This window comes from Meles meles, chromosome 7 (genome assembly GCF_922984935.1).
Source record: "Meles meles chromosome 7, mMelMel3.1 paternal haplotype, whole genome shotgun sequence".
In the NCBI taxonomy this organism is placed as follows: domain Eukaryota; kingdom Metazoa; phylum Chordata; class Mammalia; order Carnivora; family Mustelidae; genus Meles; species Meles meles.
In genome coordinates, this window is record NC_060072.1 from 43,802,097 (window position 1) to 43,816,105 (window position 14,009).

Here is a 14,009-nt window from a genome sequence, read left to right on the forward strand (position 1 = left end):
AAGCCAGAGTCATAGAGAATGAATTACCTTCCCAAATTCATGACTAATACAATGAGTGTCAAGAGTATCTGAGTACAATGCCCATCAACTTTTCTGTCCTTATACTTTGTGTTCTTTTTTACACAATTCACTTTGAGATTTTTCATTAATGCAGATAGAACCTCCCTCCTTCCCAGGGTTCTTGTTTAAATGTTTCCGATTTCATTTAGCTTATATTTTTCTTGCTCCCCTCTTACTACCAACTGCTTTCCTTATTTTTCTTCTTCTTCTGTCAGTCTTAGAGTTATATGGGGGGAGGCAGTACCTTTTGTGTTTTAGGCTAAACCTCCTAAATTATCTATAAAAAGTTGATACATGATTTCTTGGTCGCTAATTCTTTGAATTTGGAATATATTTTAGAAAAGACACAGCATTAATATCTCGAGCATTTTAATAAAAGAAGTGATAGTAACACAGGCAGCACTAGCTTTTCGAAGTTGTTATGGATTGTCAAATTGACCATGCAAGCTGAAATAGTACAAAGCAATCCTAATAAATGGGAAGAATTAAGGTCATCTGATTGCTTACAAATTTTTTTTGTCAGAATATTAAAAATTCTTTTATTTTCAGTGAGTAAATTCATGGGGAAATAAAAATGGTAAAACCAGTATTTATCTAGTACACTGTAAATTTAAACATTAGAAACATTGAGAATAAATGTTTATTTGTATTAAAATATATCAAAATTAGTTTCAACAGTACTTGCCCTATTCTCATACACAAATCATGATGCAGGATATCTTTTCTAAGCCTTGTCAAACTGTCATAATCCTTCCTAAGTTTGGATCAGTTGCAGCTATATTAGTTTTTATTGTTGCATAACTACTTACCACAAACCTAGCTGCTTAGAACAGTCCTCACTTACCTCACTATTCTCCAGGTCCTACATCTGGGCATGTTTGGCTGAGCTGCCTGCTTAGGGTCTCATAGGCCAAAGATAAGAAGTCAGGTGGGCGTGGCTCTTATCTAAAGGCTTTGGGTAAGAACTGGCTTCCAAGCTCATTCAGAATGTTTACAGAATTCATTCAGTTTCCAGGGGTTTTGGTCTGAGGTTCCCCTTTCCTTGCGACCCATCAGATGGAGGCCAACAGTTCCAAAATGCACCTTCATCCCTTCTCATACGCTTCCCCTTCGTCTTTGAAGCCAGCAATGGTGCACTGAATACTTTCCACGCAAATCTCTCTGATGTCTTTTACTACCAGATGGAGAACACTTTGTTTTTCAAGTCCTCACCTGACTGGGTCGAAGTCCAGCCAAATAATCTCCATATCTTAGGGACAACTGACTTGGCACTTTATTTATCTGCAAAACCCCTTCACCGTGTCAATGTCTGGCTGAATAACCAGGTGGCTAGAATCTCAAGACCATCTTTACAATTCTGCCTACGGGTGCATTGGACTCCCGGCCCTCCATATTTTGAGGTACCTCTGAGACCCTTCAGTGTCAAGTATACTAGTAACTTCACTTCCTCTGAAACACCTTTATTCTTTTTGTCACATTTCCTCATTTCTGTTGATAGTTTTGCCTTCCTTAATTTCCTCTGGCTATGTATCCTGGGTCCCTGGAATGTTGGCAGTGTCTTGATTCCCATGGTTAGCCATCTTCTGATCACATCTGATTGCACCACCTTGTCTCTTTGCTGCACTGTCACCTTTACATTGTAATTGTAAGGGTGACAGAGCAGCAAAGAAAACAAAATGACCTGTGGGTTTATCAATGCGAGACAAGGAGGGGAACACAAACACACACTCTGCTGTCTGGATAACTAAGCAGGGACTATTCACCAACAGGTTGTGCTCCATGATGTCTCCTTCCTTCGTCTCTTTTTTCCAGTTTGATTAAACTGAGGTTTTACCATATCCACTGAGTTTTTAATTTCATTGGCATACATTCTTTTCATTTTGAAAAGTTCTATTCCTTTCATTTTCATAACTGCATCATCATTCTCTCCTGTTTCTTGTTCATAATTCCATGCATTAAATTAAGAATTTAATTTATGGCCTTTATATTCTGCATTTAATAATTCTATTTATGAGAAAGGAGTACTGTATTTGTAGAGGTTCAGCAGAAATAGTAATTTACCAAATTTGAACTCCTTTCTCCTAATAAATAGAATTATTAAATGCAAAATATGATAGCTGTAAGAGAAATCTTTAAAGAAACAGAAGATACTTTCATTGCAAGTTTATATTTTGTGAGAATGTTGAGGGACCCAAATTCTGTCATGTAGCCAAGAGGTATAGTATCATCTTGGATACGTTATCTTATTTATAATTTTCAGGTAGAGTTTTCTTGGCTAGCAGGGTAAGTAACTCCGTGATAACAGGGTATGGGTACATATTCCCCAAAGAAATGGTGATGATGATGATATTTTTATTATTTTAATTAATTAATTTGATTAATTAATTTCAGGCCATGGCAGAGACTCTCTAGAGAGAGAGAGTTCTCTCTCTCTTCAGGAAGGTCTCTAGTTCTTTTACTCTGCCCATTATTTCAGTAAGGTTGCAAAAATTATTTCAGGTATCTTGTATATATATGGAATGGCATTATCTCCTATCTCTATCTGAAACTTTGATATTTGTGTTTCTCAGTGCACCTCCATTTTCTATTTTTACTTGTATCTTTGGCTTGTGTGTGCATTTATAACGGAAAGCTGGAGGTTTTTTCTTACTTCCTTGGCAAGAGAGCAAGACTTTATTTTAAAGTACCTTGTTGCAATTTTTCTAGCATTCTGATGTTTTGAATCAAGAAGTCTTTCTCCAATATCCAGACCATATACACATGGAAGTAGAAGTCTAGTTCAACATTTTGGGTATACTTTTTTTTAATTACATATAAATATATCCCTACACAGTATCTATAGCATTGGTTTGCATATTGTTAAGCTTCAAATGACAGATAGAGATCACAAGTAGGCAGAGAGGCAGAGAGAGAGAGAGGTGGAAGCAGGCTCCCTGCTAAGCAGAGAGCCCGATGCGGGGCTCAATCCCAGGACCCTGGGATCATGACCTGAGCCGAAGGCAGAGGCTTTAACCCACTGAACCACCCAGGTGCCCCAAGAATATATGTTTAATTAAATATTTTATTTGTGCAGCCCTAGTAATCTTCATTTCTGTACAGTGACTACTTTTAAATGTGTATTTACATAGCTTTCAATTTTTCCTATTAGAAATAATGCTATAAGAGCTGGACATACTGGAGTATTGGTTATGCTTATGAACTGCTGTAGATATTTTCAGATTGCTTTCCAAAAATATTTTTATCAATTTACAGTCTACCAGCAATGCATAAGGGTTTTAATTGCTCTGAGTGCCTGTCAGAGTTGGTATCACCACCTTTCTTTTTCTCACCATACTGAGTCGTATAAATTGGTATTTCACGTTTTTAGTTTGCATTTCTCTGAACCTAAGTAAACTTTTCACATCTTTTTTTGCCATTTGAATGTGCTCCAGTGAGGGGTTCTTTTACTTTGTCCAGCTGTCAACTGTATAATTATTTTGTTAATAATCTTTATCAGTGGGGCGCCTGGGCGGCTCAGCTGGTTAAGTGGCTGCCTTCAGCTCAGGTCAGGATCCCAGGGTCCTGGGATTGAGCCTCTGGTAGGGCTCCCTGCTTGGTGGGGAGCCTGCTTCTTCCACTCCCTCTGCTGCTACCCCTGCTTGTGCTCACTCACTCTGTCAAATAAATAAAATCTTTAAAAAATAATAATCCTTATCAGTGATAAGAACTGAAGCACTTCTACCAGCATGTCATAGCATTTTGTTGCTGCTTTTTGTAGTATGACAAGGCACAGAAAGTTTTACATTTATAATGGTCCAATGTCAATCTTTTACTATGGTGCTTTTAAGAAATTCTCCCTTGCTTACAGATATATACATATACTCTTATATTTCCCTATAAAATTTTGATCTACTTTTCCATAGTAAGTCTTAAACCCGCATGATAATTTTGGTAGGTTTTTTATATGTATTTATGGGTAATCAATTGAAGAACAATATATTGATTTATAAGCCACTAATTTTAATACATCAGGATTTGGATTTAGTCATGGATCAGAATACCATAAATGTGTTTTCCCACTTAATTCTGAATTCCATAACCCATTTATTTTCTACACCAAAACCAAACTATGTAAAATACATGTCAAAAAGATCTTGTCTATTCTTGCACCTTGCTTTTCATATAAATGTTAAAATTAGATTGTCAAGTTTCATAAAATGTCTGGTTTTTAATCAAAATTACTTCCAATTCATCTATTTGGAGTGATGATAATGAACTTCCATTTATTTGGAAGTTCCTATTCCTATCACTTTCCATTTACTTGGGTTTCTTCAATATGCTAGAAGAAAATTTTATCATCTTCTCCATAAAACCTTATACTTCTCTTGTCATATTAATTCATAAGACCACAATAATTTTTGTTGTATTACAAATGTAATATTTAAAAAATTTCTATTACTCTGATTTTGGATATTAATCTTAATATCTAGCACCTTTACTGTACTCTATTATTACTTCCAGAGGTATGCTCAGAGATTCTATAAAATTATCTGTTCAGAAATCAACTGAGAATGAGAAGTTTCTTCCATTCCTACCTTTAATGAGAACCCTTCTAAGTATTCACTGTTAAAGCACCTATGGATTTTTAATATTCTTTATTATTGTATGAAAACGTTTTTTAGCCCTTGTTTCTATTGACTTAGAAGTATTTTTAAATCAGTAATTGGTGTTGAATTTTAAAACTATTTTTCTGTATCTGTTGAAATTTTCACATTGCTTTTCTCCAATGGTGATTTTCTGAGTCAAAATCTTTCCTTCCTGGATTAACCTAAGTTGTGATAATATTTATTTTTGATATTTTAAAGAAACTGGGGTTTGCAAACATCTTCATTTTCTTCATCTATCTTCATAACATACTTAGCTTACAATCATTTGTTTTTTTGCTATATTGTCTATAAAATTCTAAACACCTAGTGTTTTTCTGTGTATATCTGGGTAGAGATGGGATTAAATTCTAGATGTATTCATTTATTGAAGACAAAAATTTACCTTTGAATGTTTTTCATTTTTTCGATTGTTTTCAAATTCATTGCCTTTTTCACTAGCATCTCAATTTTTTCATTATGCTTTAACTGTTATTTTTTAGTCCTTTATTAGTTTAAAAATTCTACTGCTTCAATAAAAAGCATTGGCTTAGCATCAGTATTCTATTTTTGCTTCTATTGCTTCTGTGTTTTTGGTTTTTGATCCATGTATAAATCACTGCTGTTGAACACATTTTCTCATCTCTAAAATGAATTTAGCATTTCCTTTTCAGCTCATGTACGTCCAATGAGGCTCAAGTAACATACAACTGAAAACATTTAAAAAAAAAAAAAACATTTTGAAAAAAATTAGGGGGAAAAATGCACCCAAGAATTTACGGTTTATCTGCAGTTATCTTTTTGAACAAGTGCATCATTTATAACAAATGTTATTGTCCAAAGGATCATGGGCATCTTTTGGAACATGAACGAGAATTAAACAGCTTGCATCCGCCACAGCAGAGTGAAACTTCTAGTCTGATGTTACAAGTTATCTCTAGCTGATCTGAGTACCAGTAAGTCACTAATCACGGTAACTTTTTTTTTTTTTTCTCATTTTATTTATTTTTTCAGCGTAACAGTATTCATTCTTTTTGCACAACACCCAGTGCTCCATGCAAAACGTGCCCTTCACGGTAACTTTTGAAGACTAACGTGAAAGGGTATTTTAAATAAAATAAAAATGTTGTGATTTTAGCACATTAATATATTCTCTTCATTTTATAAAACACTTCAAAAAGAATTATAGAAACACCTTAAAGTACCTCAGATAGGTCCCAGTGGAAGGTGTTATTGTATTATTACCCTGTGCGAAGAAAGCTCTTCTGGAATCTTTAACTACAGAGCATACTTTATTTTTGGGGTCTTTATCTTCCTCAACATCAAGTAACAATTGGGTTCCTGACCTCATGCTACATGCTGTAGTTAAAATGTGGTATCCAGGGAGTTGACAGGTACATGATTTTTTCTTTTTAAATATAAAGATCATTAGTTTGAAAACATGAAAAGAAAGAATCTTAAAATTCCTGCACTCAAATGGATCCGGTAAAGCACTGAGATCTTGCAAATAACTCATTTCAGAAAACTAGATTAGCATCAAATATATTAATTCAAATCTAAACATACAAAATCGCATACAGAAGTATTTGCTGCAGTGGCATTTAAATGTTAGGTCGCTCAATGCCACTGTACAGGTCTGTAACATCCCTGAGGTACTTATTTTACTGAGATGTTTTTTCTGATGGCCCCATTTCTATGATAACTCTTATTCATCTAAATATTACTTCCAATTTGGGACTATTTCTTTAAACTAGAGCATTTAGCAAATAAGTGATTATGAACAGGACTAAACAACACATACAATTTCTAAGATAAGTAAGTGCTCCAGCTCTGGATTAGGAATTCAAAGGAATAAAAATTTCTCAGAATTACTCTAAGACAAACTGAAAGATCTAAAGAGTTGGAGTAAAAGAAAAATGAAAAGTATTGGGAAAAAATTACTTTTAGAAAGGTCAACTCATTTTCTGCTATGAACCATTCGTTTTCTTTTTTTTTTTTTTTGAATCATTTGTCTTTTGAGAACAAGGATATTAGCCTGAAAAAGTGGTAAAATGTATGTATTAAGGTATCTTGAGTTCCACTTAAATAGAAGTAGCTTTTACAATGGACTTAGTGACAGGCTTGGATTATATTTACTTTACCACCTATTTTATTTTTCACTGGATGCTGCAGAAAGTTAAATTTGTAGACTAAATGGAGAAATAAAGTTGGGCAAAAGTTCCTCTACTTTGATAAAACTCCCATTCAGGAGAAAGTCACTATGATTCAACAGCAATTCAACATTTATTTTACTATGTCAATAACTGAAAAACATGTACAATCTTAAAAGATGAACATACAGACTCTAAATAAAGTCATTTTTTAAAATTTTATTAGTACTGTTTACCAATGGGGAGATGCAGTTTATTTACACCAGCAGCCATAGGGGCAAGGGGAATACACAGTTAGTTAGCAATCTGTATAGGATGGACTACTTATGCAAAAATAATAATCTCCAAAACAAAGGACAGCGGTGAGCTTCACTACACTTCCCCAATGATCCCAGCATGCGATAATGCCAGGCAATGGCCCCTGGACATGCGGTGGTGGGAACTAATGTATGGAAGAAAAAGTCACAAACCACAAAAATTTGTAAAGAACCCCTTCCCCCTATACACGCACACACACTCAGATACATAATAGAATCACAGGGTGATCAATATACTTAATTGAGGAAGGAAGGATAGGAATTCTGCTGTTAGAGGGAAGATAGGTAGGGAAAGGGAGAGTTCCTAACCACTGTCAACTACATGATAGGGAGCATTCACTCCCCAGAAAAGAAAGGAGTTAGACTGTCCCCTCAGGGTATCTGTTGGACCTAGCCCACCTCATACCCATCCAGGACAGGCCTAGGGCTACTGCCCTAATAATGGGAGGGCAAAAAAGAAAAACTATAACCAAGAGGGAGGTAATATGAACCAACGATTTTTCAAAATTACTTTCCACTTCTTCCTCCTTTAACCAAGAGAATGGCCAGAAAGGAAACAATAATGTCATAATCAGAGCTCCCTCTCTGAAGGAAGAGTGGACCACGACCTTACCTTCAGCCTGCTTCCAGGACATTATTTGTAAGCAGGCCAGAGTTTCACTTAAACCCTCCTTTCCCTCTGCATCCCCTTAGAAGGAGATGTCTATAAAGTCAAGGGCAGATAACCTAATATTGTTTTAGCTCTTACCAAGCTTTAACTTTCTAAAAAGTCAGCACAGTTCTTGAAGACCAATCTGTAACTATACCTCAACCCTGACCAGGACAATTCTAGGGGAGAAGGCAGTAATAGACAGTCTTGAGGCCTTATCACTATGGTTCCCTTAATGTCTATATGTAACACAAATCAGCCCATACAGTATGTCCAAAGAGTTCCTTCTGGGATAAGGAAGGATACATGCACAGCAAGGGTTAGAGAAAATAGATCAGGACCCACTACGTTAGTCAGCCTTTACTGGTCTGCTTAGGTCCTAAGAGGCAGTATCCAAGTGGAGGTGGGAAGATGTAACTCCTTATGAAGTAAGACACAGCAGGAAGGCATCTAGCAAGGCAGTCCTATAGGAAAATGCTTAGGCATGACACTGCCTTTCATACACAAAAAATTATGTTCTCTTCCCATCTTAATCCCAACAGAGGAACCTACCAGAAAATTCTTCTCTGGATCTCCTAAAAGAACGAGGGGAGGGGAACAACAACCCAAGAAAAACTTGAAAGAAGCCAAGGACAGGGAAACTGGGCAGGCTTAAGCAGGAGCATCAAGAGAGATGAACTGAAACTGGTCAGTGTGAAAGCAGGGTAGCAGGCAGCACCTGGGGTCGTGAGCTGCACCAGATAGGCAGTGGAGCAGGGGACAGTAGGAACATGGGGCCAAGCCAGACGGATGAGGCTGGGACCCTTACTGGGGCACAGAATGAGGTAAGAAAACATTTCAAATAAAGCAGCACCGTTCCCGCTCACTTTGGGGTTCTCACCCCTCTACACTTCATAAACCCTCAATCAGGGAGTAAAGTGGAGGGTAGTTTTGATATGTGGCTCACATTTTCCATCCTTGCCTATCCCATTCCTGACTTCTGACAACAGAAAGACAGCTCTTGTTGTCCAAAAGAGACTGAATGGAAGGGGCTGCCCCTCCTGAGGGGCAGAGGTGGTGACAGTCTAGATGTTTACCATAACAGAGCTTTGACTGCCCAAACCAAGAACAGGGGCATTCAATAGGATACTGCAGTCAAATGAGACAACCCAGGCTTGCTCCTTGGCTCCTAGTACTAACCCATTAACATCGAGGGCAGCTGAAAGAGGTCCCCTCTGGGCTCAGCTTTCAATCACAGTCTCCTGCCCAGCCATTCGGCTCTTCTATAATTCAGGCCTACCCCTGGCATAGAAGGCAGATAGCTAGTAACTCAGAGTAAGAAAATGCCTGCCCCACCAAACTGTTGTTCACAGCATAATATATCCAGATAGGAATCTTGCAGTTTAAGAGATCGTGCATAGTTGCAGAAGCCCCTGCTACCTCCTCAAGGGATCATAACTAAATCCTCAGCCTGCCTGGATAACCAAGTTGTCCATTTAATAAGCCTATGCCACTGAGTGGGGTGCAAGACAAAGGGCTCTGTTCAGCAAAAGGTTAGCCCTTGTCCCCAAGTCCGTTCAAGTCACTGTACATGCTGGACCTTTGGGAAACTGGTAGCTTTGACCTTTTCTTCTTGTTGGAGGCAAGATCACAGAGCGTCCCCAACCAGATTCAGTTGTAATTCTTTTTCTTGGTTTTCCCAAATTGGAACTGTTAATATCCAGATCTCATACCTGACTTCCATCTGTCTTGGAGTAGTCCAAATCAGAGGCTCAGAGATCAGAGGAGCAGTCCCACTGAGGCCCAATTGATTAAGGCCTGACCATCAGCTTTGTCCAAACTGTCAGTTATCCAGAAAGCCCTTGACATCAGGCAGAGAGAAAGGCTGAGGAACCAAAGGATTTATGCGCTGGGCACACAGCTGCTCGCCTGTGCACTGGGGACAGTACAGGGATCTTGTGCACTTCCTGGTGTAGAGATCAACCTGCATGGCACGGAGCACAGGATGCACAGCCCCTCCTGCCCAGGGTTTCAAAGCTGATTCCAGGTAACATACTTATAAAAGGATTGGAATTCCTAAATTCTCCACTTTGGGTGTTTAAAGGCTAGGATGTTCAATGGGAAGTGGGACTTTTGTTTGATTTCTTTCTTTTTTCTTCTTTCTTTTTTTTTTTTTTTTTTCTTTTTCTACTTAGATACCTAACTTCTCCAAACCACAGGACCGGTCTATGTTATTGTCCTGGTCACTCTCTGACTCTCTCATGTTGCAGCTACTGGAATTCTGGGGGTGAGCGTTGCAGCTGCTGATCAGGCCCATTCCCGGATTCTCCAGGAAGGGAGCAAAGCGGGAGGCGGCATGCTCCTTTATCTTCCACTGGCTGAATGCCAAAATCCTTCACGCTACCAGTTTCTGCGAACTCCAGGTAGAAGTAGCCACACTTGACTGCCCGGTGCACCTCAAAGCAGAAGCCCAAACAAGAATCCTCTATTAGATCTACGTATATCTCCTGAGCGATGGCCTCTAGCTTGTTAGTATCCAGATTAGCCAACGAAATTTCCTCCATTTTAATTTGTAAACGACTGTGGAGAGGACGCTCGTATTACTCACAGCAGTACCAGCAGCAACACGTCGGGCTCCTTGGGCCGCGCCTAGGCCTAGAGGCCTGTCAGGGCCGCGTCCTCAGGCGGCGGGGGCGGAGGCGTCCGCGGTGCAGAGGCAGAACAGCAGCAGCAGCCAGCGGCGACTGCTCCGGAACCCCAAGTCCTTCAGTTTCTTCTGGCTTCTCCTGGGGACTGGGACTTTGAGCTCGGGCTGGCCCGGGACTCGCCCCCAAACGGTCTCCGCGCCTCAGCCAGCAACCCCGGCCTCTTCCGCTCCGAGGTTCGGGCTTGACCCCGCCTCCCAACTTCCGCTCCTCAGAACGCCTGCGCACTGGCTCCGCGCAGACTCCCGATGCTCAGCTCTCCGCGCAGCTTCCTGGGAGTTCTCGCAATTTATGAAAACGATTGGAAAGAACTAAACGGAGCTGCCTTTCATTACCTCTAAAGTAAAAGAATTGCAAGGATGCTATTTTATGTTGTTTTACTTGTAAGTTAAAACATTCGCTAATGAATTCATCACACATAATTGATTTCCTCATGAAAATGACGAATAATGCCGTGCACATTTGTGGTATGATCCAAAATACGATTTTAGGAACATTTCTCCGGATACGGTTGAAAATTTGGCTTATATGATTGACTTGTAATCATTTATAGTACTGCCGCGCTTGTCGTTTAAATCCACTAGATGGTGCAAGGCAACAAATTACAATATAGTTTTTCTTTCATCTTTTTTTTTTTTTTTTAATGAAGAACTAGGCACTAAAGACATAATTCACGTATACTGATCCCATGAACCTACGCGTTTATCTCATTTATAAGTCCATTAAGTCAGTGTGATCATAAGATCATCATTTACATCTCTAAAATAATGCAAAGAGGAAATTTATACGTACATTCTCTATTAGGGAGGAAATGTGAAATATGTTAAATATACTGGGACATAAAGGAAGCTTTTCCTAAAATTATGCAGCTTGAATGTGAGACTAGATCCTGTCTACCTAAATTAAATTAAATCCTAGGATTTAAATTAATTTAATAAATTAAATTAAATCCTAGATCCAATATTTAAAAGTTCCCTATTTCTTCATCTGAATAAATCTAGTCTCTGTTTCAGGGTTAAGATGAAATGATGCTGTAAAAAATCCTCATGTGACAGTGCCTTACATGTAAGCAAGCATTCAGTTAATGTCAGCCATTTTAATCATATTAGTTATGGACTAGAATATATTATAATTAAAAACACTGTAGTATTTCCTTCACTTTTTGCTAGTTTTTTGGTCCCCGCCACTACCCCGAAATAGAGTAGCCTCTTGTTTTTAATAATTTATCAAAAAATAGCTGTAACTAAAGAAAGAAAAATGTAAAAAGTATGTATATATATATATACTTATATATATATATATATATACTATATATATATATATCTCATCCTATAATTTCTTTCCCAGAATAAAGAAAAACATAGACATACATATTTCCAGGCAGATACAATTAAGTATTTTCTAATATTTATTATCAGAATACTCTTAACGAGTTTTATTATTCATTCTTATTATCTCCCTGCACATTTTTATGATTAGAGGGTTAAGTACCAGTTACACTTATTTGGAGTATGAGCAATTAACCAGTAGTTGTACCCATCCAAATTTTCTTTCTTTTTTTTTTTTTTTAAAGGATTTTATGTATTTAAGAGAGCGAGCGAGCATGAGAAACAGCAGGAGTAGGGGTTGGGGGTGAAGGGGTTGACTGAGAAGGGGAAGCAGAATCCCCATTGAGCAGGGAGCCTGACGCAATGTGAGCCTGGATTCCGGGACTCTGGGACCATGAACTGAGCTGAAGGAAAATGCTTAACTGATTGAGCCACCCAGGTGCCCTCCTATCCAAGTTTTTTGATTATATACTTTATCACCTTAAAAATCACAAATTGGCAGATACAAAGGATTTTGACAGCCTAGTCTATTTAAGATTCATAATAATAATTATATATATATACATAGAGCAGAATTTTCCCCCCCACTGGAGCGTTTGTATAATTTATATGTTCTCCATTAAACAATTGGTATCATATTTTAACATAAATTGACATATATGGGGGGCAGTACCTTTTGTGTTTTAGGCTAAACCTTCTAAATTATCTATAAAAGGTTGATAAGTGATTTCTTGGTTGCTAATTCTTTGAATTTGGAATCATTTTAGAAAAGACATAGTATTAATATCTCTGAAGTATTTTAATAAAAGAAGTGATAGTAACAGCCATAAGTAATGAAAGTAATAGCCATATGGTAAGCCATGAAATATAATGATTAAGTTACAAGCTCTTGAGTCAAACTGCCTCTTACCAGTTACTATCTGTGTGACCTTGCCCTGTCTACTTAACTTCTGTAAATCTGTTTTCCTAATGCAGTGACAGTTCTCATCAGTAGGTTTGTTGTGGGATTAAACATGACAATGAATATGTAAGTCTTCACAAAGTATCTAACAAATAGTATATAATACATACTACTGTGGTATGTTTAGTTAGGGAAGAAAATACAGATGTAAATAGAATTGCTTCCACTCACTCCTAGCTCACACCTTCTGCAAATCAAATTTAAAGCAATACTTCTCAAACCTTGATGTGCATATAAAACTTTCGGAGATTCTTTTAAAATGCAGATTACAGTTCTTTAGATCTCAAGTGGGCCTGGGTTTCTGCATTTCTAACATACTTTGATGCTGCTTGTTCACCGACCACTTTAAGTAGCAAGGAATTAAAGGCTTGATAGTAGACAAGTGTTTTTCATGGTAGTTGGCTCCCATATAATTTGTTCTGGTAAAATTGACACGAGAACCTATTTTTAAAATTTTGACAGAAAAGAATAAGAGATTTGTTTCTTGGTGCCTTAAATCCTCCTTATGTTGTGAGAGTTGGAAATGAAATCTTCAATTTATTTAATGAAGAGTCATCAATAAAATTTACTTCAAAATATATACAAGCAGATCATCATATTAATTGAAATTCAAATAATCAGGACCTTGGCTAGGTTTAGATTTCCTGTTAATATTTTATCATATTTACTCTCAGAATAGGAACACTATCATGATGTTGAAAATTTGCTTAGATGTTCATCATCACCTTGTTATCTCTCTTCTACTTATTTCATTTAACTAGACTGCCTTACTTATTGAAATGTACTGGAAGTCTTTATGTTAAATCAATGCCATGCCACAAAAAGAAGTTAGAAGGAACTCCTTAGTTCTATTGCAATTAATAGGGTTCAAGATATTTAAGCCTTTGGGATAAAAATGAGATAAAATAAAATAGATACTGTCAATTATCTAAACCATTTTTTCAATACAAAGCAAGTATTGGGGATTCATAAATAAGTGATCTTTAAAGAATGTATACATCATATAGGCTTAAAATTTAGTGTACAAATTAAGGTAAGTATAAGGAATTTAATGCGAAATTTTTTTTAAAAGATTTTATTTATTTTGACAGAGAGAGACACAGCGAGAGAGGGAACACAAGCAGGGAGAGTGGGAGAAGCAGGCTCCCCACTGAGCAGGAAGCCTGATGGGGGCTCGATTCTGGGACCCTGGGATCATGACCCGAGCCAAAGCAGATGCTTAAGGACTGAGCGACCCA

At 37.6% G+C, this 14,009-nt stretch overlaps 1 protein-coding gene across 1 annotated transcript; it reads right to left on the reverse strand.

The window, feature by feature from the left end:
• Positions 1-9,919: 9,919 nt before the first annotated feature.
• ATXN7L3B (ataxin 7 like 3B) lies at positions 9,920-10,678 on the reverse strand. Its single transcript, XM_046013510.1, has one exon. It carries the CDS (start codon positions 10,339-10,341, stop codon positions 10,048-10,050), a length of 294 nt encoding a protein of 97 aa, XP_045869466.1. The 5' UTR covers positions 10,342-10,678; the 3' UTR covers positions 9,920-10,047.
• Between the last annotated feature and the right edge of the window lie 3,331 nt (positions 10,679-14,009).

What these genes read in the sequence shown, in the direction of transcription:
- ATXN7L3B (XM_046013510.1), bottom strand. Translation starts at nt 10,341, where the DNA reads ATGGAGGAAATTTCGTTGGCTAATCTGGATACTAACAAGCTAGAGGCC.